The following is a 23,762-nucleotide window of genomic DNA, read 5'->3' as shown; positions in this document are numbered from 1 at the left end:
CATGACAAGTGAAAAAGTTCTAGCCAGCATGAAGAATAAAAAATACCGATATTCTTTGTTTAGAACCAAGATGGCCGCCGTTGCTGGGCGGACGTGACGTCACACTATTGAATCCTATTCTGCTCACCAGATAAATCGTACCAACATATGTGACCTTAAACACTTCTGATAGAGAGAATTTTTTGAGAACTTATCACCAAATTGGCGGTCTAAATTCATTCATAAAAATAGCAGAGCGACGTCGATTTCATTCATTCTGTTGATGCCATACGCTTAGGTAAAATCCCACCCGTTCTATCCGCCTTATGAATAATCTTATCGTTCGTTTCATAATATTCAAACTGAGAGGTCTTTTAGTCATCAAAACTGTTTGTTGTATTGCAGGACATTTTGCAGGGCTGGCACTTATGTCCACTACCAAAGAAAAACTATTTTCCCTGAATTTTATTGATGCTATGTGATTAGGTAAAATACTCACAGCATCCGCCAATTGCTATAGATAGAACGAAGATGACGTCACTCAAGACTTTGTTACTGTATTTTTCCATCCGCGTTTGTGAGTGATTCTCACTAAACGGTATTAACTAGGCTATAAAATTTCATGGTTACACATAGTTTTGTGTGTTGGTCCGTTATACTTCCGGATGGCAATGTTGTGAACGTCTTAGCCAAGCGCATTCTATCGATAGCGTACCAACACTCACACCTATGTATAACCTGAGTTGAGTGTTTATAGTATGATTGATTGTGAACTTAGTGGCAAAGACAAACCTGTAAGAAAAAAGGCTAAAATTGATAATTCCGACAAGGATGTTATCCAAAGAAAGGTCTTGAAATAATTTCATGATCAAGAATTCAAAGTGACAATTTAGAGAGCATGCACATGCGTAAGATAAATATCTTTAAAGTGTGTATGAAACAGTACTAGACAAAGCAGAGAGTAAAATACAACGAAAAAAAAAAATCCCAAAAAAATCTACATGCCTCGATCGAACCTCAGGCGTGCTACCACAGAGGTTACCCAACAGTTTGGACGATTTAATGACTATATGTGTCAGTGCATGGCATAATCAGTCGGAAGGTGAAAATTTTGGATTTGTATTGTTTTGCATTTTCTGAAAGAATATGCTCCCCAGAGCATTTTAATCTTTATTTGAAGGAAATCGGGTGATTTTGCATGAAGTTATGGTCAGATGTGTGGGGAAAGGTATCCAGCAACCTTTCTCAAATTTCATACTTTTTCAACTTGACTAGCTGTAAAAAAATATTTAGAAGAGAAATTAAGCTTTGATATTTCCAGAAAATGTACAAAGAGTGTTGATTTAATCATATATGACAAGAACTCATTTTGGATAAAAATTGACCTTCTAACTAAACTTGGCCATATCTCAGTTCAAACCTTGTCACCATCCGACTGATTATGTCATTCTCTGTAACATATTCTTCACAAGGGGAACGCGTTCCAATTTGTCAAATAAGAAGAACACTTTTGCCAACAGATATCACATGATTTTGGTTTTGATTGAGCTCATTTTATTTTATCTGTCCTATCAGAAGAATAAATTTGTCAACAGACTTTCGAATCTTCCAGTTTTGTAGATTTCCAATGGGAGCGATCTATATTCATGTTTCCGCCCAACCCAGTCATCAATCACATGATTTGTTGCTGTCAAACGATTGGATGCTTCTTAACAAATGTAAACACGCTGCTTTGTTTATGAAAAGTGTACACATGCTCATGTGTCAAGCTGAACAAAATGACCAATCGTGATTTTTTCTAGATATTTCAAAAGATGTGAACACGTTTCACTATTTAGGTCATTTTGAGCACACTTTGCAAGGTGACCAATGACCTCGAGCAAATGGAAAGGTAATATAGATCATGCCCATTTGTCGTCAGCCAGATTATGATTAGACATTGTATTCGATTCCACAATTTTATGGAAGCGTACAGCATCTAAATCAATACTTTTGCTTAACTCACTCAACCCTAGAGATTTTTGCTACTTTTCAAAATCAGAAAAAATGTATTTAAAATGAGCATGTGCATAGATAGTTTTATTCAACTATCATTATCATGTAAAAACTAATAACATTAGTTTTGATACTACGCCTCTAATTTGTCTCATAAAAATGTAATAAATAGGCATGGAGTAAAAGTAATCCGGGTAAACTACGGATATAGTCGGTGTCAGGGTTGAGTGAGTTAACATATTATCTTTCGGGGTCCTGATAGCTCAGTTGGTAGAGCACTCGCGTCGCACACAAAGGGACCGAAATCGATCTCGGGTGTAGTCGAGCTTTTTATTTCCCGACCCCCTGTCCACCCAGCAGTGATTGGGTGGCTGGATCTGCTAGATTTGGCGGAAAGTACTTTGCGATAGACTAGCGTCCTATCCAAAGGGTAGCAAGCAATTGATATTGTCCGTTTCGCGCTATAGAAACTGTGATAAACTCCGGATTCATAATGGCTCTGAAGGACTACTTTTTAACATATCTTAAAAACGAATTATAAAAGGAAAAAAACAATATCAGATATTTAGTACCCCTGTGAAAAAAAAAAAAAAAATAAACAGCCATAAAGGTTGAAAGATCACTTTCGCGTGGACGGGTTGATTTTCAGGGCGTAATGTAATATGTGATATATTAATTCTTAGGTTTGCATTCCGCTACCACAAAAGAACGCCCGTTTTTCTTCCTCAAGTCACCATAACAATAAACGCATCCGTTCCCCTGTATTTACAGGCTTTCAAGAACCAGCGGGGATCAATAACAGTCCCAATCATTTGCCACTGCATCACGGGTAACGGCGTTTGGTCGACACTTGAAAGGGTAGCGGTCAGTTCGTGCTTGTCTTAACTGGATATGATCTCCGAGTAATTTATGTGGATGCAATGCTTAATAGTAATAGGCTGAGTAGGCCTTCACGTCATAATCGCCATTGTTGTCGTTGCCGTCATCATCATCATCATCATCATCATCATCATCATCATCATCATCATCATCATCATCATCGTCGTCATCATCATCATCATCATCATTATTAATATTATGATTATTATTATTATCATCATCATCATCATCATCATCATCATCATCATCGTCGTCGTCGTCATCATCATCATCATCATTATTAATATTATTATTATTATTATCATCATCATCATCATCATCATCATCATCATCATCGTCGTCGTCGTCATCATCATCATCATATTATTATTATATTATTATTATTATTATTATTATTATTATTATTATTATTATTATTATTATTATTATTATCATCATCATCATCATCATTATTATTATTATCGTGTAAAATAAAAGTTGTGTCAGAACCTTCCGATCCGAAGACGAGTGTCACACCACAAGACCACATTATAGCCGCACAAGACCAAGAAACGCTTCGACGTGTGACCTTGATGAAGATACAAAGATGAAAGAATTGAAAAAGACTGCCCAGAATGGGAGACGACGGTGTGACATTGTCGTTGGCTAATGAATGTCCCATGAATGTCCCAAGAATGTCCCATGAATGTCCCAAGAATACCCGATGAATGTCCCATGAATGTCCCATGAATGCCCCAAGAATGTCCCATGAATGTCCCAAGAATGTCCCATGAACGTCCCAAGAATGTCCCATGAATGTCCCAAGAATGTCCCATGAATGTCCCAAGAATGCCCCAAGAATGTCCCATGAATGTCCCAAGAATGTCCCATGAATGTCCCAAGAATGTCCCATGAATGTCCCAAGAATGTCCCACGAATGTCCCAAGAATGCCCCAAGAATGTCCCATGAATGTCCCAAGAATGTCCCATGAATGTCCCATGAATGCCCCAAAAATGTCCCATGAAGAGCGATGGGATAAATCATAGACTTCTTTATATCAGTACGCGTTTAAAGAAACAAAAAAACAAAAAACAAAAATTTAAATTGAGTTCTTATATAGAGCAATAACCACTAAATGTGCTCAAAGCGCTTTACAAGGGGTCCCTGGTCAACAGCAACATTTAACATGTGGGACGAGACATGACGCCTGTTAGGCGATATAACAATTTTTCGGATAAAGACAACGCTGTTAACGGCCAGATACTTATTTTACACCTGAGTGTGGTGAGAGAATGCGAGTAAAGAGCCTTTTCCAAGGACTCATCTATGCGCCGAGCGAAGCTCGAACCCAGGACCTTCCAATCATACCACTAGACCACATGTCCGCACAACAAAGATGGAAACTGTTCGGACTCGTGCTCCGACGAGATGAAAATATTCCAGCACAAACCTCAATGGCTGATTTTTTCAAACAAGGAGCCAAATACAGAGGGCGTACACCAACTTCACTTCCAACAACATTGAATCAAGATCTCAAAAAATTAGATATCAAATATATTTAGAAATAACAACCGAAGAACTGATTTCAACAACACAAGGAAACATCCAACTATCTCAGCACCTTAACACACATGATGACATTTTAAAGCTAAGAACACTTGCACTAGACAGAGATTTATGGAGGCAGATTACTAACTGGATAATAGAAACCGACTGACAAACTCGAAGTGACGCACACATTCACGGCAAGCGTCTATAGAGACTGTGCAGCCATATTTATTCATTCTTTATATCTGCAAGAAGAATTTGGTTTAAATCAAATCAAATCACAATGCAATAGTAGTGCTGTGTATATTGTATATAATTCAAACCACTGGGACGATATATGCTATGTGGTCTAGTTGTATGATACTTGCCGGGGATCGGAAGATCCTGGGTTCGAGTCTCGAGCGGCGCAAAGTTATGTATGTCTCGTATTCTCACACCACACTAAGGTGTAAAATGAACACCTTGCCGTTAACAGCGTTGTCTCTTTCCGGAAAAATGTGTAATATCGCCTAACAAGTGTCATGTCTTGTCCCAGATGTGAAGTGTTGATGTTGGCTAGAGACCCTTGTAAAGCGCTTTGAGCGCGTTTAATGGATATCGCGCTATATCAAAGCTCACATTAAAATAAAATAAAAAGTTAAATGCGCTGTAATGGAAGAGCAATATCTACAGTACGAGTCAAACAATAATAATATAACTCTCACATCCGGGGCTTTCTCTATTGTTAAATCTTCATAAGTTGAACTCTCTCCTTACCAGCCATTTTCAGGCTTTTCCCCATAACTTCACACCCAACTAACACAAAAATAGATTTTTTATCACTCAAACACAATAGCAGTAAGTTCTTGCGATGCATAATTTCTTTAGTAAAACATGCTGTACATCACACTGATAATTTTATTTATGTTTTATGATGTACAAAAGAAATTTGAATAAGAAAAATGTTGGTTGCATCGTAACGAATGTGACGATTTTCCTATAGTTGGTAAGGAGAGGGTTAAAAGTCACAATCCTGATGGCTTCAAGCAGCCGTTCGTCATCGCAAGGGAGGCGATTCAATAATAAAGGTCGAATTTACACTTATTTATGAATTGCATCCCTTGCATTAGATATTTGAAACTCAGAAAATTTAACATGTTTGGAAGAAAAATTCTCGAGGACAGGAGAATGTCGGAGCTTCTCTAGCTCTGTCCTTTTCCCTACCTGTCCACCTTTTTATTTTCTTCATCATCACTATTTTCTCTCACGTACCCTCCAACTTCTCTCCATTTATGTCACCTCGCTGTTCTCGTCTTTCCTCGTTAATATTTTCACCTCTCTCTCTCTCTCTCTCTCTCTCTCTCTCTCTCTCTCTCTCTCTCTCTCTCTCTCTCTCTCTCTCTCTCTCTCTCTCCGCGTGCGTGTGTGTGTGTAGGTATGTGTGATAGAGAGAGAGAGAGAGAGAGAGAGAGAGAGAGAGAGAGAGAGAGAGAGAGAGAGAGAGTCTCCATTCCCTCCCTTTCCTCACTACCTTCCCTCTTTTTTTATTTCATCGACTGTTTTTGTTTTTGTACATTATTGTCTATGATAGCTTATGTAATTTACAAATGTGTCAAACTATTCTATAAAAGAGTTATCTATTTTCATTTTATCTTCTTTTCTTTTTTTTTAAATTATAATTATTTAAGCTGTTATAAAGTAGTAAAGTCGTTCTTCGGAGACATTAGGCCCATGGAGCTGTACTCTGTCCTGGTTTCAATGGCGAGAAATGGGCAATAGCAATGGATTGCTCTCTGTGGATAGGAACGCTGGTCTATCACAAAGTACTTTCAGCCAGATATGACGGACCAGGCTACCCCATCACTGGGGGGGGGGTGGACAGGGGGATCAGAAAAACAACACGACTTCGCCCGGAATCGATCTCGGGCCATGTGTAAAGCGAGTGCTCTACCAACTGAGCTATCGGAATCCCTTTTAAGCTATTCATTTTTGTTCAATACATTTTTTTTTAGTTTAACTCCTCTCGCAGTTTCGTATTTAAACGTTTATGGTAATATTATATCAAGCCGGTCAAAATTTAACAGAAGCTTTGTAAAGGAAAGTTATTCCCTTTTATTTATACATTTATTTCTGACAATAAATTAATATTGTGTAAGTTGTTACGCCTACATTGTAGATAATTCACGCATATTATCGTGGAAAGGGATTACCCGATGACTTTACGTCGAAGAATCTAGACGATTGTAATGCTATAGAAATGTATTATCTGAAAATAAAGGACAACGCGTGGTAATAATATAATTATCATGACACATTTTTTATACTTTTTATTTGTGTACATTCTCTGAGGGGTAACCCAACCTCAATTTTGACCAATCGATGAGAATAACTTGAAGAGTGAATCCGAATCGGCCCACTTCCGGTGACGTAATTAGAGCCCTTTGTCCAAAGAGTGGATAAAAAAGGGATAAATTTTTTAATTTAGATTTGATTTCGGCCCATTATTACAATTTTTTCAATAAAAAGGATTTAGTCCACAATAAATTATTCTCAAAGCACTTCCAATTTCATAGATTTGACAGAAATCGAACAGACATTTGACATCGGTGTCTCACCAGCTTCTGCGCATGCTTGAAAGGACGCCATATTTATGTGAATGGAATTTTATTTCAGTGTATTTTTGTAAACATGGGTTGTAAAATTTGATAAAAACACAATTACTTCTCGATCTGAGAAGTTAGAAAAGCCGGTGAGATGCTATAATATCTTGTTTATATGTGAACTTGGTCACCAATAAAGTATGGTCACTATGGTGTCTATTTTGGTTTGACATATTACCATTCTTGCATGTGTGTGTTTTTGTCTTCCGTCTTTCTCTGGGGATCACCTTGTTCAGAACTCGATGGTTTATTTGGAATTCTATCAAGTTTTCTGTCAGTGTATGTTTCCCATGATTAATTATTGAAGTTAATTTCCTAGCTCCCATAAATTGATCGTGAGAGACTGTTGATTTGGCGCATGAGAGTAAGAGTAAACCATCTGAACTGATGCGAGATGCATGTTTGACAGCCGTGCCGTCGATAACTGCGTTTGTTTGGAAATAAGATTGTCAAGCAGAAAATGGGTTTCATTTGTTTCGTTGATCAACGAGATGATATTTATATCTGATAATGCTTAAAGTATCATTATAACGACTAGAGCCTAAACATTTCATCATTAGGAATACCAAGGAAAAATAACCAAGCCGTTTGTGATTTGAAGTGAAAGGATTGTTGATAAAGTTGTCTGCTAGACGACGACTGCTGTCTTCTTACGTCCTGGTTCGTCTAACTGAAACTGCAATAGTTTAGTCACTGTCTCCGCCGTTGTTACACTTTGCAGAAACATTAATAAATCATACAAAGGAACTATGTTATATCTACATTAGAAAATTGTTGGGTGGAGGGGGGAAACTTTTTTCTTTTCTTTTTGTTTGTCTCTCCCTTCCCAAACTCCCTACTAGACTTTAAAAATAAAATAAAAAGTTTACCCCCTCCCAAACCCCCAAAATTATTTGGGTCCCCGAGTTTGCGGTAGTACCAATTGTTGATATACACACTCATCACTTGATTACTGCCGTTATTGTCAGGTCAACTAATTTAAAATTTCAGGTTGACTGTGACTGTCTGTGACACAATGTTTAATGGGAACAAACATGTCTTCTTTGAAGTTATCATAGTGAAAATAATCTTAAGCAGTTTTTGTGTGGGTGGTAATTTCTAGTAAACGCATTCGATCAAGTGTTCCTGCTCTGTTTATATGGATATTTTGACATTAGAGAAAGTTGGGAAAAGGTTTCTGTGCTATTCTTAAAATGAATGTTGGGCTCAGACAAATTTGTCTCATTTAGTCCTGGACCCTATTATAGGGATAAATTATACAGAAAAACTTTTGTTCCAAGGGTTTTGTCAAGTTTTCCTAATATTAAGGTCCTACTGTTTTTGAAAAGACAAAGTAATGCATAAAATAAATAGTAGTACAATCTAATCGATCCATTGTTGTCTTGGAGCCTCACGAATTACTTTACACTTTTGTGTTGAGATAAACATACATTTGGGTAGTTACGGGTTTTGCTTTAGCTCTTTTTTTTGTGAAATACTTAAAAGGTTAATTACAAGGCCTGACCATTGTATTGCTGATTTGTACTGTATTTTAATCACCACTACTATGGGATGTTTGTTTAATGTTACCTTGGTGGTTTAAGTAAATTTTAAGAATTGTTTGTTTGTTTGTTTGATTCTAATTATTTCAGGAGATTAATTGTGTCTGTTGTTTCAATTCTCTGTCCTCATCATGTATGCCCATTCCTGATTTACATGTTTTTGTTTTCTCTTTGCAGACTGCAGCTTTTACCACATGAAACAGGCTCGAATGAGGAAGTTTGAAGGCCGGTCCATTCCTACCAAGACCGGCGTTTGTCATTTTTTAACTTGAATGTAGGGAAGTCATGCCTTCTCTCCCAAAACCCGGAAATTTAAAAGATCCTGAAGTTGCAGGGCTATTTTCTAGCGATGATCCAGAAAAGATATTTGCTGATTTACGAGAAATCGGCCATGGAAGTTTTGGGGCTGTCTATTTTGTAAGTCCTCTCTTGGGTAACCAATCACTGAGTGAAATTGATTTAACTTTATAATTGATGTGTCTAAATTGTTAAAGTATTCTTTTAGAATCACATATTTGTGTCGTGGCACAGGAAAATCAGGTGTGAAATGCAAGACCAGAAAACCAGTGAAGAGGGATTTTTAAAGATAAAAAGCCTGATCAGAAACAAATCCATTTGATTTCTTTACTATATTATTGCTTGATTCAATATTTTCAACTTATCAGGTGGTCACAAAAATCATGCAGCTCTTTGTTGGCTTTTGTCTTTGACACTCCTCATTGGATTTCTTTCACATCCAAAACACAAATAAAACTAATCTGGTCTTGTCTGATTTGTATAGATAGCTATTTATTGCTCTCAAGCTTTATATATTGCTGATAAGCCTTGTAATTTTACGGCATAGATAAGAGGGTTTTTGTGGGGATGAGAGAAAGTTTTGCATTTTTTTATAAAGAGGAAATTTATGTAAGTGTATTTTAACTTTTTCTTTGCAGGCCCGTTGCATTGCAACAAAGGAAATTGTTGCCATCAAGAAGATGTCTTATAATGGAAAGGGGTCCACAGATGTAAGATTATTGTTTCAACATTTCCAATCCCTTAACCATAAACAGATAGAGTTTGATTTAACTACAACTTAACGTCATTTGTGCCTTGCCTTATTTTATCAAAGGAACAGAAACATTGATACGACTCGGACTAAAAATCAATCATGAATCCTATTGATGTTTCTGTTGTTTTGGTGAAACCATGAGGTTATCTGTATAGTCATTAATGATCAATGATTGTACTGATAATGCAGTTATATTCATGTGAAAGTCATTTTAATGAGAAGAGAGGGATGATCTTTTAAAATTGTTTATTGTCATAAATGGCGTTGATTAGAAAGATTCACCTACAGTGCTGGAGAGAGAGAGTGTGTGTGTGTGTGTGTGTCCCAAAATAATTCCATGTTGGTTTTGAGAACTATTTATTTGTTCTATAGCTTTACTTTTATCACTGAATTCTTCTATTTATTTCTACAGAAATGGCAAGACATCATTAAAGAGGTCAAATTTTTACAGCAGTTAAAACATAAAAATGCCATAGATTACAAAGGATGTTATATAAAAGAACATACAGCATGGGTGAGTTTGTTTTGTTTTTGTCATTTTTTTTTCTGGAGCCAGAAAAGTATAATTCACATTTTATCTCAAATGATAATGGGACTAAATTATATGCTATCTTGATGAAGAATAAATATTTAAGTATGGAAAATCTTTTCACTATCTACATTTGCAAAAGACTGAGTCTTGAATTAAGATTGTCTCAATGAGGTACGGTGAAAAGTGACCCATTTATTTTGAATTAAACACTTATGGACCAAATTTATGTATGTGAGATTTTACCGTAGATAAGGTTTCAGGAACTGCAGTTATATTACATACCATTTGGGTAGATTTTTATTTTAAATATTTAAATATGCTATGGAATATTTTATATTTGCATTCAAGGAATAAGAGTGATTTTTTAAAATTCTTATTTTTCAATAGTTGGTGATGGAGTATTGTTTGGGCTCTGCCTCCGACATTATAGAGGGTGAGTTCTTATTTGGATTCTGCCAACAATTATCATTATTCTTCCATCCTTGGATAAAAAATGTTTATTATTATTATTTATTTATTTTCTCCCAAACGAAATGTTTTATTGATATTCTCTCTCTTATCTCTCTGGGAAACCAAAAATATATTCACGCTTATATAGTTTCATCTCATTGTAAAATCAACTTTGACTACCATGCTGTTTACATTCATACTGCATAAATTTCTTTTTCATTCATGTTCTGTTCTGTGTTCAGGATTAATATTGTGTATTTTTAAAATTTATTTTATCAGTGCTGATGGTTTGCTCTGGGTCTGCGTTTGGAGTCAGAGGAGGAATTTCCTCTTTTTTCCTTTTTTTTTTAAAATGACATGCCCCAATCAGTGCACTGGCAGTGAGAGACTTGATGTGTTTAGGAACGAATAGGTGCAGATACCCACTCTCCAGAAGTTAGCTAGAGTATCAATGATGAATTCATTTATCATCTTAAGTTCTATAGAATTGGGGATTAATGCAGTAAAAATGGGGCAGGCAATCATTCAAAATTTTACTTTAAAAAAAAAAAAAACTTTTTGTCACCATCAGCACTGTTTTATGTGATTTTTTTTTTTCTTTTCCTCCTGATAACATTTGTTACATTTGATATTGCTCACAGTTCACAAGAAGCCGCTGAAGGAAGTTGAAATTTCTGCCATCTGTCAAGATGCCCTCGATGGTCTGACCTACCTCCATGACATGGGCAAGATCCACAGAGATGTCAAAGCTGGCAACATTCTTCTGACAGAGAATGGCACTGTCAAATTAGGTGGGATGTTAATTTGAGACATGATTGTGTCCAAATGTTATTTGGGAGGGGGGGGGGGGGGGGGAGTTGTTTTTATTTGTTTTTTTGTTGGCTATTGATTTTTTTTTTAAATGATATTATCCCATTTCATTCAAGTATGTCAATGTGTTGTCCTTACAAGTCATCATACCATTTACTGACTTGATGTTGCAGGGTCAATTTCTTATCATTCTGCATTCTTATCATTTTAGAATTGTTTTTTTTTTAAATCCATATTAATGATCTGGTTGCCGGTAGGACTGTTTTCAAACAGTTTAGACCTTTATATGAATTTGCAAAATGCATGAATATTATAACAATGAATGTCAGAAGAGAAAGAGAAAAATTTGTTTTTGTTCTGAATGGGAGGGGGGAGCTGGGTTAGATTTTTTCCAAGATGAGTAATATTTTTACTTGACTTCATTTTGTCTGCAGCTGATTTTGGATCGGCTTCATTCATCTGCCCAGCCAATTCTTTTGTTGGCACCCCTTATTGGATGGCTCCAGAGGTGATATTAGCCATGGACGAGGGTCAATATGATGGCAAGGCTGATGTTTGGTCTCTTGGCATCACTTGCATAGAAATGGGTGAGAGACATAACGAGATTTGTATAATATAATATAATTTAATAACAATATAACGTCATGTTTGACTAAACTTTAAGACTTTTTCTGAAAACGAATTATGGAAACTAGTGGAAAGCTTACAAAATCTGTGAGTAAATAAAAGCTTTTTACTCACAGGCACATTTATTTTAATTGATCTACTATAGTGGAAATTTTGCTAGATTGAGAAGAATCTTTTGAGCCATCAATGATCAAAATTGGTCCAGTAATAGTATATGCAGAGCTGCCAACCTACCGCAAAAATGCGGAATTGTACGCATTTTCAGCGATTGTACGCTTGTACACATTTCCCCCAAGATTGTACCCATTTTCAGTGTACAGAGTCACTTCAGTTTTCTTTAGTATTATTACTAGCTTATTGAGAAACCTTGGTGACCAGGTGGATATTCATATATTTTTTGACCAATTATGATCTTCATGCTGGGAGGTAGAATTCTGAAAGGATTGGATTATAGTCTTGGGAACATCATTGTTGCTGCAATTGAGCTTGTGCGGTGTGACTTTATATAAGTATACCTTCCTCTTACTTTCACAATGGTTAGTTTCCGTCGATTTCAAGATTGTACCCATTTTTATGAAATCTCCCCCATTTTGAGGTCCCATTGTACACATTGTCATCAGATGGGGTTGGCAGCTCTGTATATGAGTGCACAAATGAACCTAGCACTCTTTGTCCGCTCTGGATTGAACTTCAAACCTTTACTAACATGGAGTGGGTTTTGACATGGACAAATCACAAAATTAATATGATTATATTTATTGTAATGATTATAATATCTTGGAAATTAAGTTAGACAGAGACAAATCTTTTAAGCTATCAAAAGTCAAAATCGCTCCAGTCATAAAGTCTCTAGGTGAGTGCATAAATATGCAGTTTGTTGGTGTTTTTTGTAATAGCTGATTCAATTGTTCAATGTTTGTTATAGTTTGTTTTTTATCTTGCTAACATATGGCTTGATTGCCTTTTGCCACTTATTTCGTTTCACCCATGTTATTTTATTTAGTGAATGTGCATCTGAAAAGATAAACTGCATTTATTTTGTCAACCTTTTCAGCTGAGCGCAAGCCACCTTTGTTCAATATGAATGCAATGAGTGCTCTTTACCACATAGCACAGAATGACTCGCCCAGTCTATCAGGAGGGGACTGGTCCGATGAATTTAGGAACTTTGTTGATGCATGTCTTTCCAAAAATCCTCGAGACAGGCCCTCTGCCTCAGATCTTTTGTCAGTAAGTGTCTTTTTTTTTTCTCAAGTTTATCAATTTAGGCTTGTTTTCTGTTTTTGACAATGATAGCTTTATTTGTTTGAATTAGATCATTTATTTTTCTCTACATTTGTTTTATGGTTTAACTTTTGAAATCTTTGAGTTTTGTTTTGTTTTTGTTTTGTTTTTTGGTGGGGGGGGGGGGGGGGAAATTAATTTACTCATTGTTATTTAGTCATTCAATGATTTGCAGAGTGTATCTGTGGAGTACATCATTATTTATTTTATTTCAGCACCCTTTTGTTAGAAAGACTAGACGCTCAGATGTTATCTTGGAGCTTATACATAGGACAAAGACAGCTGTCAAACAACTGGACAACTTGCAATACAAACGACTGAACAAACTTATCATGAACGGAGCAGCAGAGGAAAATAATTTAGAGAGCTCACAGGAGATAGCAGCTGATGAACATGTTGTCATAGATGATAACTCTTCACAGGTATCTGTTATGTCATTTTGTAGATTTAGTCATCCAGAGATGAAGTTCATGTTTTAATTAAAAATTTTGTCTAAAATGTGGAAGTATGAGAATATTTACACTGATTTACAAAGATAATATTTCTTTGAATTTAGGTCCTTTTATATTGACACGTCATGAAATGTCTTAAGAACTTCAGATCCTCTTGTCCTCTACTGGCCTGATCCAATCTCACAATTATCACATGTATTGGTGGATAGTAAGAGAGAGGGAGGGGGTGTTAGAAGGTAGACAATTATTGCCTATATCTCGCACATTTCTCACAGAGAAGGTACCAAAGACGTGTTTTTGAATTATGTGGCCTTTAAAAGAAAATAATATCAATTGAAATGATTGTCAAGAATATATCATTTGTGATATTTAGTACTCATTTTATTCGTTCCTCCTTTCTATGAAAAGGTTGCAAATTATTTATTGTTCATTATGAAGTGAACTTTATTCATTGCTGTTCATTTATTGATGACCAGGATGATGATAACCTGGACAGCAAGTCAGACAGTATTGCCAGCCAGCACAGTACAGCCGCAAGCAGCCAGAGCAGCGTCACAAGCCTATCTCTTGTCAGTCATAGTGACGAACCCATCTCGTTTGCCAGAGATAGACATGTGAGTCAGAGTTTTGTTGTAAAATACATTGAAAAAGAAAGATACATATCTTTTGTGGTGACTTTGAAAAAAAAAAAGTCTTCTTTTTCCTTCCAGGCATTTGATATGTCGGTCATAGTTTATACCATTTTCTTGGGGGTGGGGGAGATGGCTCGTTTATTAAGCAATGAAGCTAGATCCTGAATATTAACTGTTCATGATGAATATATGCAAAAAACAAAATTTTATGGTCCCTCATTCCAACTGCAATGGAATAGAGATTACCCATGATACTAAATTCAATACATATGGTGCATAAAATGGACATATAAGTCTTTGTCAGAACCATGTTTGTCATCATGGTGATCATATTTGAACATCTTACACTTTTGACCGAGTGTGTTTTGCTTTTGGAAATGAAAGCGGTAATCAAAACGATTCAAAGGATAATATTTTTTGTCAGTTTTATTTTTTAAAGAAAATTGCATGCACAACTATGACAACATGTTACTTTAAGATGAGTTATAATCAGATCAGAGCTGAGAAGAAAAGCATTTAGTTTCTCAATATCCATTCATATAATGATTTTGACCATATTCACACAATTGAGGGTAAGCATTTATAAAAAAAACTGAACCAGATTTAAAGATAAATCAAACAAGCAACATGTTTTTGGGTTCCAGCTTATGGCACGACTCTTGTGGACTCGGAGATCATGAACTTTAAATTCTACATTTTTATAACTGTTCAGAGTTCAACATAATTTTGGGGGTTTTTTAGCATTTGGGGCAAAAAAAAAATCCCAAAGAGGTAGTGTTTCTTATTCCCTCTTTTTCCAGTCACTGACATTCTGTGAGTAAAGTATTCCATGGGAGGATTAATTTTAAAGTGAATTTTTTTTTTTTAAATTGAATGGAGAAAGTCTTTATTCAAATGGAACCTTTTTTTCCATAAATACATTAATACGTTAATAATTTAGCTGATGTAAAAAGTGGAGTGTTGATTAAAATTTCAAACGTATGACAACACCTACTAACAATAGAAATTTATTCGGGGGTATACTGTCCAAATTCTGGCATGTGGAGAATGGAGGATATGGAATGATTTTGTGCATCTTATGCGATTTTATTTCATCACGACTGTCAAGATATGTAGCCTTCACACAAGGTTATGGTTCACAGATATTGCTTTCACTTTTATTTTTTTAATGATGCTAAATTATTATCTCAGCTGCAAGTCAGATGAAAATTATGTTTTGCATTTTATCTTCTTTTTCAATGTGTGTGTTGGATTTTTTAAATTTTAAATATATAATCACAATGTTTGTTTTTGTTGAACATATATCATATCACTAACTTATATTTTATGGATTACCATAACATTGGTTTTATATGAATTTTATACTTTAGTTTCTCTTATTGCATTAATTGTCAACAGCTTCACTTGTACTGTTTTATTATGATGGTGAAAGTCACAGACTGTGTGAGTCTTAATATGCTAGATATGATGATAACAGGAAACAGGCGCATCGCTCATGTGACTATTATACACCTTTTAGTTGTGTCACAAAATCTAGTGAGGAGATCTTTTTTGGGCATCTATAATGCAATGATCATGGTAATTTTTTTGGGGGGGACTTAACAGTCTGTGACTGTCACTTTTGATAAATGTATTGTGATTTATGCTATGCTTTGTATTTGTTATTTTTAGCCTTACTGAAATTTGTATATATTCTGTTTCACTTTCCATTCACATTCTAACAGTCTCCTGTGACTGTGCAGTTGCATCTGCAGGTAATGAATGCATGCCATGGGTTGTGTTGTCTGCTTTGTCACTTTGTCAGTGTGTTGTTTATTTTTGTCTGGATGATGGAAATTAGAGTTGATAGGGAAATTCAATTGGGTAGAATTCTGTATTTTCGTGATGGATTAAAAAAAAAATTTTCATTTCCCTGGCACCGTTTGATCATTTTACAGTTTTCATTTTTTTAAAAATAAATAGAAATGGTTTATTACTTAAGTTCGGTCAGATCAATAATAATTATAGAACTTTATTGTCCAAAGAAATAGAAATTCATTTTGGTTCACATTGATGGCGATATTAAATACAATATAGTAAAGTGGACATATACACGTACACACCCCACACTCACGTAGGTTACATACACATGCTTACACAACCACACACACACACACACACTTGGTTGACTCTTGAACTTAACTCATAATTCAAGTAGAAACAAACAATACTTCACAGCAGAGAAGGAAACATGATTAGATAATAACAAAACAAATAATCATCAAGATGATGATTATGACAATCATGACCACTACGGGGACAATATTTAAATTGTTTGAATTAATAGATAGGAGTCCAGAAGCCATTTTAGAGAATTTCAAAATCCTAAAATGTATTTTTTATTTGGTCATCGTTGTATGGTTGATGCAATGTGTCAAAATACTCTTGATTTACAATTGATCCAACTATAGATAGTATGCGCTTGGCTAAGAATCTCATAACATTGCCATCCAGAAGTATAACGGACCAACACACAAAACTGTGTGTATCCATGAACGTTTATAGTCAGGTTAATACAGTTCAGTGAGCATTACTCATAAACGCTGCTGGCAAAAAACAATAACAAAGACCTGAGTGACATCATCTTCGAACTATCTATACTGTTAACTCTACTACTTACTGGTAGACTGAAAGTGTTGGGGAAGTTTTCGTGATTTTTAAATGGGATGGACTCTCGAGGTACTTGGTTATATTGCTCGCTGTGCTGCATGCTAAGGGGAATTGGGGGGGGGGGAGGCAGAATAGGAAACTAGTGAATAAGTGATTATAAATTCATCATAAATTTTATTAGATTTTCATATTTTGAGCAACCTTGTTTTTGTTGGAAATAATATCAAACCAAAGCTCTAAAATCTTGTAAACGTAAATTATAACATTTTAAACTTTTTGTACTACATAAATATTTCTTGTCATTGTGTTGTTATCTTTAGAATGGATGAGCTTTATAAAGCCTCATCTTCTTGTTTTTATTTTTGTAAATATTTTGTCGAACTCTTAACAGGGATCCTTTCCAGCTTACTTAAATATTTTCTCTCCCTGTGAATTGATATACCTTATTATATAACTTAAGTTTATTTCTGTCAGACAAAAGGCGACAATTTTATGCTATTGACAATTTGATCTTTTTAAAAGGGATATTCTCAATCTGATACAAGTATTCCCTGATATAATTTCTGTAAAGAAAATATGAACAATTAATGAGATTTTCCACTTCAAAAATAATCCAACTTCCTGTCAAATGCTGGATACGTTGTAAACTTTTTTTTTTTGACAACCGTCTCCAATTTCCTATTTTGATCACGAAAAGGGAGGTACAGGAGGTTTTGAATGGCCAACATTTGGCTGCCGCAGTGCTTCCTACAGTCCTTATTTGGCTTCTAAGGTATATTTTATTGGATGATCAATGGATTTATTACAATATGTACCACTATTTCCACTACTACCACTTCTACTTGCTTGGATCATTATTTTTTTTTTTCTGTACATCGGTCCTAACCACGACATTAGTTACCAGTTTATTAAATTTGTTGCATCTTGGCCTTTTTATTTATTTTAAAAATTTATTTATTCATTCATTTGTTGTTTTAAAAATATTTCCTATTTTTTTATTCTGGCTCATTTTTGTTTGTTTTAAGTTTGATTATTATTTTTTTTATTTTTCGAAACAAAATATTGTTCGGATCTTTTCTTTAATCGTGTTCTTATCCTCCTTCTAATCTGTTTCCTTTTGCTCTGCACATCCAAATCCCACACATTTGATCCTTCTGCCTGATGAAACTTCAACGTCCTCTCACAAGACTTCAACCTCCCCAATCCTCACTTCAAATCCAACCATTTCTGTGGTAAAATTATATTTTATTTCGAGAGTTTGGTGTAGTAGTACTATTGTGTCACAAAATTTTTTGTGTTTATAATAAAGCACCAATTTTATTATGTGATTTATTTATTCATTTATTCTTTTTCATCAGATTCTGAGTTTCAGAATTATTTTTTGTGCTCTCAAATTTATAACATTTTAAGGTTTTTGAATTGATATTTCATTGCATAAAATAATTAAATGACACTCCCATCAAATTATTTTATGCGAATGTCATCTTTCCTCTTATTTTAAAAAATCTTAATCATAAGTTCTTTTTTTTTAACCTTGAAGAAGTGGTTTTGAGAATGTGTTTTAAAACTTCTTGCGGTGTAAATTTCTAGTTTTGATAGAAGGCAATGAGTTTATAGATATTTTCCTCTCCACTTTGTCTATTTCTTTTATCACATTCTTCCTATTTTGTTTTTTAAAAATTTTTTTGTTGTGGCATGGGAAGTTTCATACTATCGTGTGTTCATTGTTCTCCAATTATGCATGGCGCATAGCTTCAAACTGCATATTAAGATTAAAATTAATTCTCTGCAAATCGTAACTAGTACAGAAGTGGCATTGAAGAAAATTCCAACTTGAAAAAGAAAAGGGGTCAATGTCATGAGGTTTCCGTAATCGCCCTGCGTCGGTGTTGTTACTTGAGATGTATATTTACATTGTTTTAATCCAGCAAATTAGCAGCTTTATTTTAATAGTTTTGTGGGGTTTTGTGTTGTTTTGTATCCGCAAAATGAGTTTCTTCGCATTGAATAATTATATGTTATTTTAAGTAAATCCCAAAGTTTAAGTTTTAAAAAATATTTTTATATGATTCAAGATGTTTGATCCAAAGTTTAAAGGTACTTTTGATTTTCATGGGGAGCAATACTGGTACCTTTTCTAATTGGATGAAGCATTTTGGAGTATGATCTTGTCATATCTTCCCCATCAATTTGCACACTCTGAAAATGTGGATGGGATGCCAGAAAAATGGTTTTAATTCTTATAATTGTTGGGGGGTTTTCTGAGCACAATAAGCCGTTTATTTTCTTTATATTTATTTTGAAGAATATTGATACTCTATATAAGATTTGCATAAAATCCTTAATACTGTACAATGATAATCAGATAGAATAAAAGATACTAAATTTATACCAGCCATCTAGACTCTAGACGTGGTTAATATAGATTTTTTTTTCCTTTCCTAAAATTGACCAACTTCAAACTTTTTCGTCCAGATTTTAGATTTGGATTGTTGAACCATAAATCACTATTTATGTTCGTTCCTCAATTTTGAGTGGTGAAAATCATGCCTTTGGATTGATGCAACTCATTTTTCTTGCAATTCTCAGTTGTTGTCGGGGGAGGATTTTTGTTGGGTTTTTTTTTTTTTTTTTTGGGGGGGGGGGGGGTTCCTCTAGCATAAAATTGAAAGCATTTAAGATGATATTTCGTCTTTTCATTTGTTAAACCACAATATGTCTAAACTGAAATTAATATCTTGTACCTTGAAGTTTGATATTGGTGGTTTTTACTGTTTGATTTCGTTGGGATTTTTATTTGTTTTGGGTTTTTTTTGTTTTTTTTGGAGGAGTGGGGCGTAGTTTTTATTTCAAATTTCTTTGTATTGTTTGCGTACGGTTCATTCAAACGATCATAGTTCCTGCCTTTTTAATTATAGTTCATGATTCTGGCATCCCTCTGAATTTGGTGGCACATGTGTGTAAATGGTTCCTCCTAATCATGAATTGATATTTGAATGCACCATATCCATCCCTATTTGTCGTCATATTGATGTGTTATCCAGTTATGTATATTTGTATATGAAATATGATATACGTACACAGTTGTCTCTTTAAGAAAGTTGGCAGACGGACAAAACAATTACAGACACCTTTGGGCTGAGCTGGAAAATCATGTTGAGGGAGCAGCTCTGTATCATATTGTTTCGTCACATAATTGATAGATTGATCTTGTATTTAAAAGGCCTAATCACTATTGAGATGGCCAGTCTGTTTTTATTGTGTACCAAACTTGTAGTAGAGGGTATTTTTTTACAGAGACAACTGTTTCATTATTGTACTGCTTGAACTGTTATTCACACTTCATTTATTTTCAGCTTAAATTAAATTCTTTGATGTGTCCTATCATTTCCATTTTAGTTTTACTATTTATGTCACTGATTTCTTTGACCTTTTTTTTTATTATTATTATATATAAATGGCTGTGTTTTTGTGGTGACAGTCGAGTAAAATGTTGTAGAGTGGCTGATAAACCCTGTTTTATAGCGAAATATTGACTATAAGCAAACAGTCTACTTTGATAAATGTTCTTCCTGAGATCAAGTACATTTCAAATTTCAATTTAAGACTAGTTGCAAGACTTTTAGTTCTGAAAGGATTTGATTATGAAACGAAGGAGAAAAAACGTCTTCTTTCTTAACATAACTGAGAAAATTGTTGGCCTTATTGAATTAGCCAAACGTGTAGCATTGGAACACCTCTATACTTACAAAGTTGCTCGGGAATATTTATTGTATCTTAGCAATATTATTTATATATATTTATTATATATACCATACTTCCCAAAGGGTTTACTGGTCAAGTTTGTTTTTTTTATGTTTAACACATGCACTTTCTATATTCTGGATGTTTGTTTTTTGAAGACTATTTTTGACAAAATTAGACACTTCTCATGAGAATGATGACAGTTTTATGTTAGATTTTTTTATTTGTGTGATTAGTGGGAACATGACTGACAGTATTTGGGAATAAGATTCAAATATGATTGTATTATAGATATCTTAATCTTTACAACGCTCCTTCAATATTTCAAAACTTTGTGCTTCATCTGAATTGATTTGCTTGTTTTTGACAAAACCTGACTTCTTAGTCATTGGACAAAATGATATCTCAATGGCAACATAAATAATCATAAAAATCAAGCTTTTTCAAAGACATGAAATAATACTGTTTTTTGGGTTTTTTTTGTTTTTGTTTCTTTTTCTTTCTACAAATTGATGTGATTTTCTCTTTAGATTTTTTCCTCACTATAATTGAAATGACGATTATAACTTGCCAACCATTATGAAATTTTGTGTTATAATATGAATATTTGTCTAAAAGATGCAAACAATAAGGTATTCATAAACATACAGAAATGACTTTGATCAAAAGTGTTATCAGCTATTGGATTTTTGGCACTGTCAAGGGATGAGAACTGCTGCCTTTTAAATAGGATAAAATAAATTATATAATGAATGTTGGTTGACAAAGACTGACAAAGCTTTTTAATCTTATCATTTTCTAAAGTCATTCCTGTCAAAAATAATTTTAAATGATGAAAGTTTCCCATTAATCTCGAATCAGATTACCATTTTGTAGAAGGAAAACGGTTGTTTTACATTCTCTGATCGTTTTCCAGATTTTCAAGTGACTTATTATTTATAAATTTTTCTATATTCGAAATGACCTCATACTAAATTTTATTTCTATTATTTACAGGCATCTGGTGGAAGTCCACGAGTTTTTGATGGAGGGGCTCATGGTAACAACTTTGCTACCATCAAAACCACTTCTATTGTCCGAAAGCAGATTAAAGAACATGAGCGGAGCAATGACTATCGCAACTTTACAGTGTACAAACGACTCAGGAAAACTCATCAAAAAGAGTTGCAGATTGTGAGTTGGAACATTTTGGATTTCATTCCTTTTAGTCTGTATTTGTTGTTATACAATTGTCCTGTTGTTGGTGGACAAGTTGAGAATAAATATAGACAACAAATCAACTCAGGTGTTTTTCTAATAGACATACCTGCGGAGTCTTACGAAATTTTCGTAATTTTACGAATTTTAGACAAATTTCATGGCCAATTACCAAATTTTATGGAAATTTACGAATTTTTAATTCTTAGTAATACTTAAATACTAATAATAAGAACAATAACAACAACTACTACTATGATAATGATAATAATAATAATATTGTGGTTGTTCGTACACAATTTCAGAAATTACGAATTTCCTTGTCAAATTACTAAAAATTGACATAAAAATGACTAAATTTGAAGTTTTCAATTTGGCAGATCTGAATAGATAATGGATATAAACAAAGATAAAGACTGATTCTGGATTAGTTTTATAGTTTTCTGACCTCACATTTCAAATGAATTATACATATATTTTTTCAAAAATGAATTTCAGATGGAGACCAGATTTAAGTCTGAAATGGAAGAACACAAGCAGAAATTGGACAGAGAATATGAGAATCTTCGTCAACGTTTTGCTCGTGAACTTGAAAAGTTGAAAGTGCAGCATCAGTCAGAACATGACAAAAGTGTAAGTATTCTCATTTGATGTCAACAAGGTTTTATCTTATTGGCTCAACATACCTTTATTCTTACCATAATTTGGCATCACAATATTTGAATTTGCATGCCATTTCTTTTTATATATGTGACCCATCGTCTTAAAGAGGTCAGGATGAATCCCCAAAAAATGAATTTAGATTTACGACCTGGGGTTTTGTGCAATGCAAGAAATAGAATTTATTCTTCACCATAACGAAGAGAAATTAAACCAAAGTTCCATATTTGTGACTATGACTTAGTTTCCAGCATCTAAGTTCATCCCAACATAATTCTAGTTTGACACAGTTTTGCTCCAGGATAATGAATTTTTCAAAAAGTTATGCTCCTATATTCTTTAACACTACGTCAGGTCTTTCAAAGACTGGTCAGCAGATGTATATCAATTTAGTGATAGCAATGATGCCAAATTTGTTTTTCAGGTTAAAGGCAGCCAAAGTCAGGAGCGCAAGTTCTTGCGTGATACCCATCAAAATTATGACACCGAGAGGAGAAGCCTTACAGAGCAGATGAAAAAGAATTATAAAATTGATAAGGAGAAGATGAGAAAGGTACATTTTTAAGATTCCTTTTCATTTTTATATCTTATCTTATCATCTTATCTTACTAAAGGCTTAATAGGAATTATCCTTTAAATGACTTATACAATAGTTTATAATTACAGAGTCTCATATAGCTTGCATTGTATCATTCACAGACAGTTTTACACAACTTTGAATGTTAGGAAAAAATGTATCAATACGGCAATGTAAAATCGAAAAATACTATCATAGAATACTGGTAATTGAAAACTGGTAGCTTGACTCTTATTGTGATTTTGTTACTGAGTGGGGTTCCTGACCTCCCATAGTGGGCAGGGAGGTACTTACTGTGTCTTCTATCCCCCTATATCTGTTTTCCAACATGCTTTCTGCCTTTGTCTTTGGATGAGATAACTTGGTTTTGTCCTGGCCCTGACTTGGATACCCTAGCTGGGAGGGAAACAGTCGAATGTACAGTTAGTTTTGGGAGATTTTTTTTTTTTTTGTCTTGTAAATCATCTCTGTTATGCACTTTATTATGTTTTGTTTACATATTATATCTGATTTGTAAACATTTGAGTGTGTTCCTC

The 23,762-nt window shown here is 34.3% G+C and overlaps 1 protein-coding gene across 5 annotated transcripts in view; it reads left to right on the top strand.

Moving 5' to 3' along the window:
- The first annotated feature begins 6,754 nt into the window (after positions 1-6,754).
- The window catches only part of LOC144968930 (serine/threonine-protein kinase TAO1-like), a 28,029-nt gene continuing 11,021 nt past the window's right edge, over positions 6,755-23,762 (top strand). For 2 of the 5 annotated variants that reach the window (XR_013644696.1, XM_078907808.1), the window contains exons 1-13: positions 6,755-7,109; positions 8,739-8,978; positions 9,497-9,568; positions 10,025-10,126; positions 10,532-10,577; positions 11,236-11,385; positions 11,839-11,991; positions 13,086-13,261; positions 13,531-13,737; positions 14,244-14,381; positions 21,789-21,965; positions 22,488-22,622; positions 23,074-23,202. Coding sequence is in view for 4 of the 5 variants with exons in the window: in XM_078907808.1 (XP_078763934.1) it covers positions 8,847-8,978; positions 9,497-9,568; positions 10,025-10,126; positions 10,532-10,577; positions 11,236-11,385; positions 11,839-11,991; positions 13,086-13,261; positions 13,531-13,737; positions 14,244-14,381; positions 21,789-21,965; positions 22,488-22,622; positions 23,074-23,202 (1,617 nt within the window). In the remaining variant the exon portion in view is untranslated. Of the gene's footprint in view, positions 7,110-8,738; positions 8,979-9,496; positions 9,569-10,024; positions 10,127-10,531; positions 10,578-11,235; positions 11,386-11,838; positions 11,992-13,085; positions 13,262-13,530; positions 13,738-14,243; positions 14,382-16,123; positions 16,154-17,745; positions 17,821-21,788; positions 21,966-22,487; positions 22,623-23,073; positions 23,203-23,762 lie in introns of all 5 variants that reach the window. The other 3 variants (XM_078907807.1, XM_078907806.1, XM_078907809.1) reach the window with 3 other exon arrangements.

This window comes from Berghia stephanieae, chromosome 3 (genome assembly GCF_034508935.2).
Source record: "Berghia stephanieae isolate SIO BIC M18660-M18661 chromosome 3, UCSD_Bste_1.3, whole genome shotgun sequence".
NCBI classification, from domain to species: domain Eukaryota; kingdom Metazoa; phylum Mollusca; class Gastropoda; order Nudibranchia; family Aeolidiidae; genus Berghia; species Berghia stephanieae.
The sequence above is the reverse complement of the archived record's forward strand: the minus strand, read 5'-3'. Positions and strand labels throughout refer to the sequence as shown.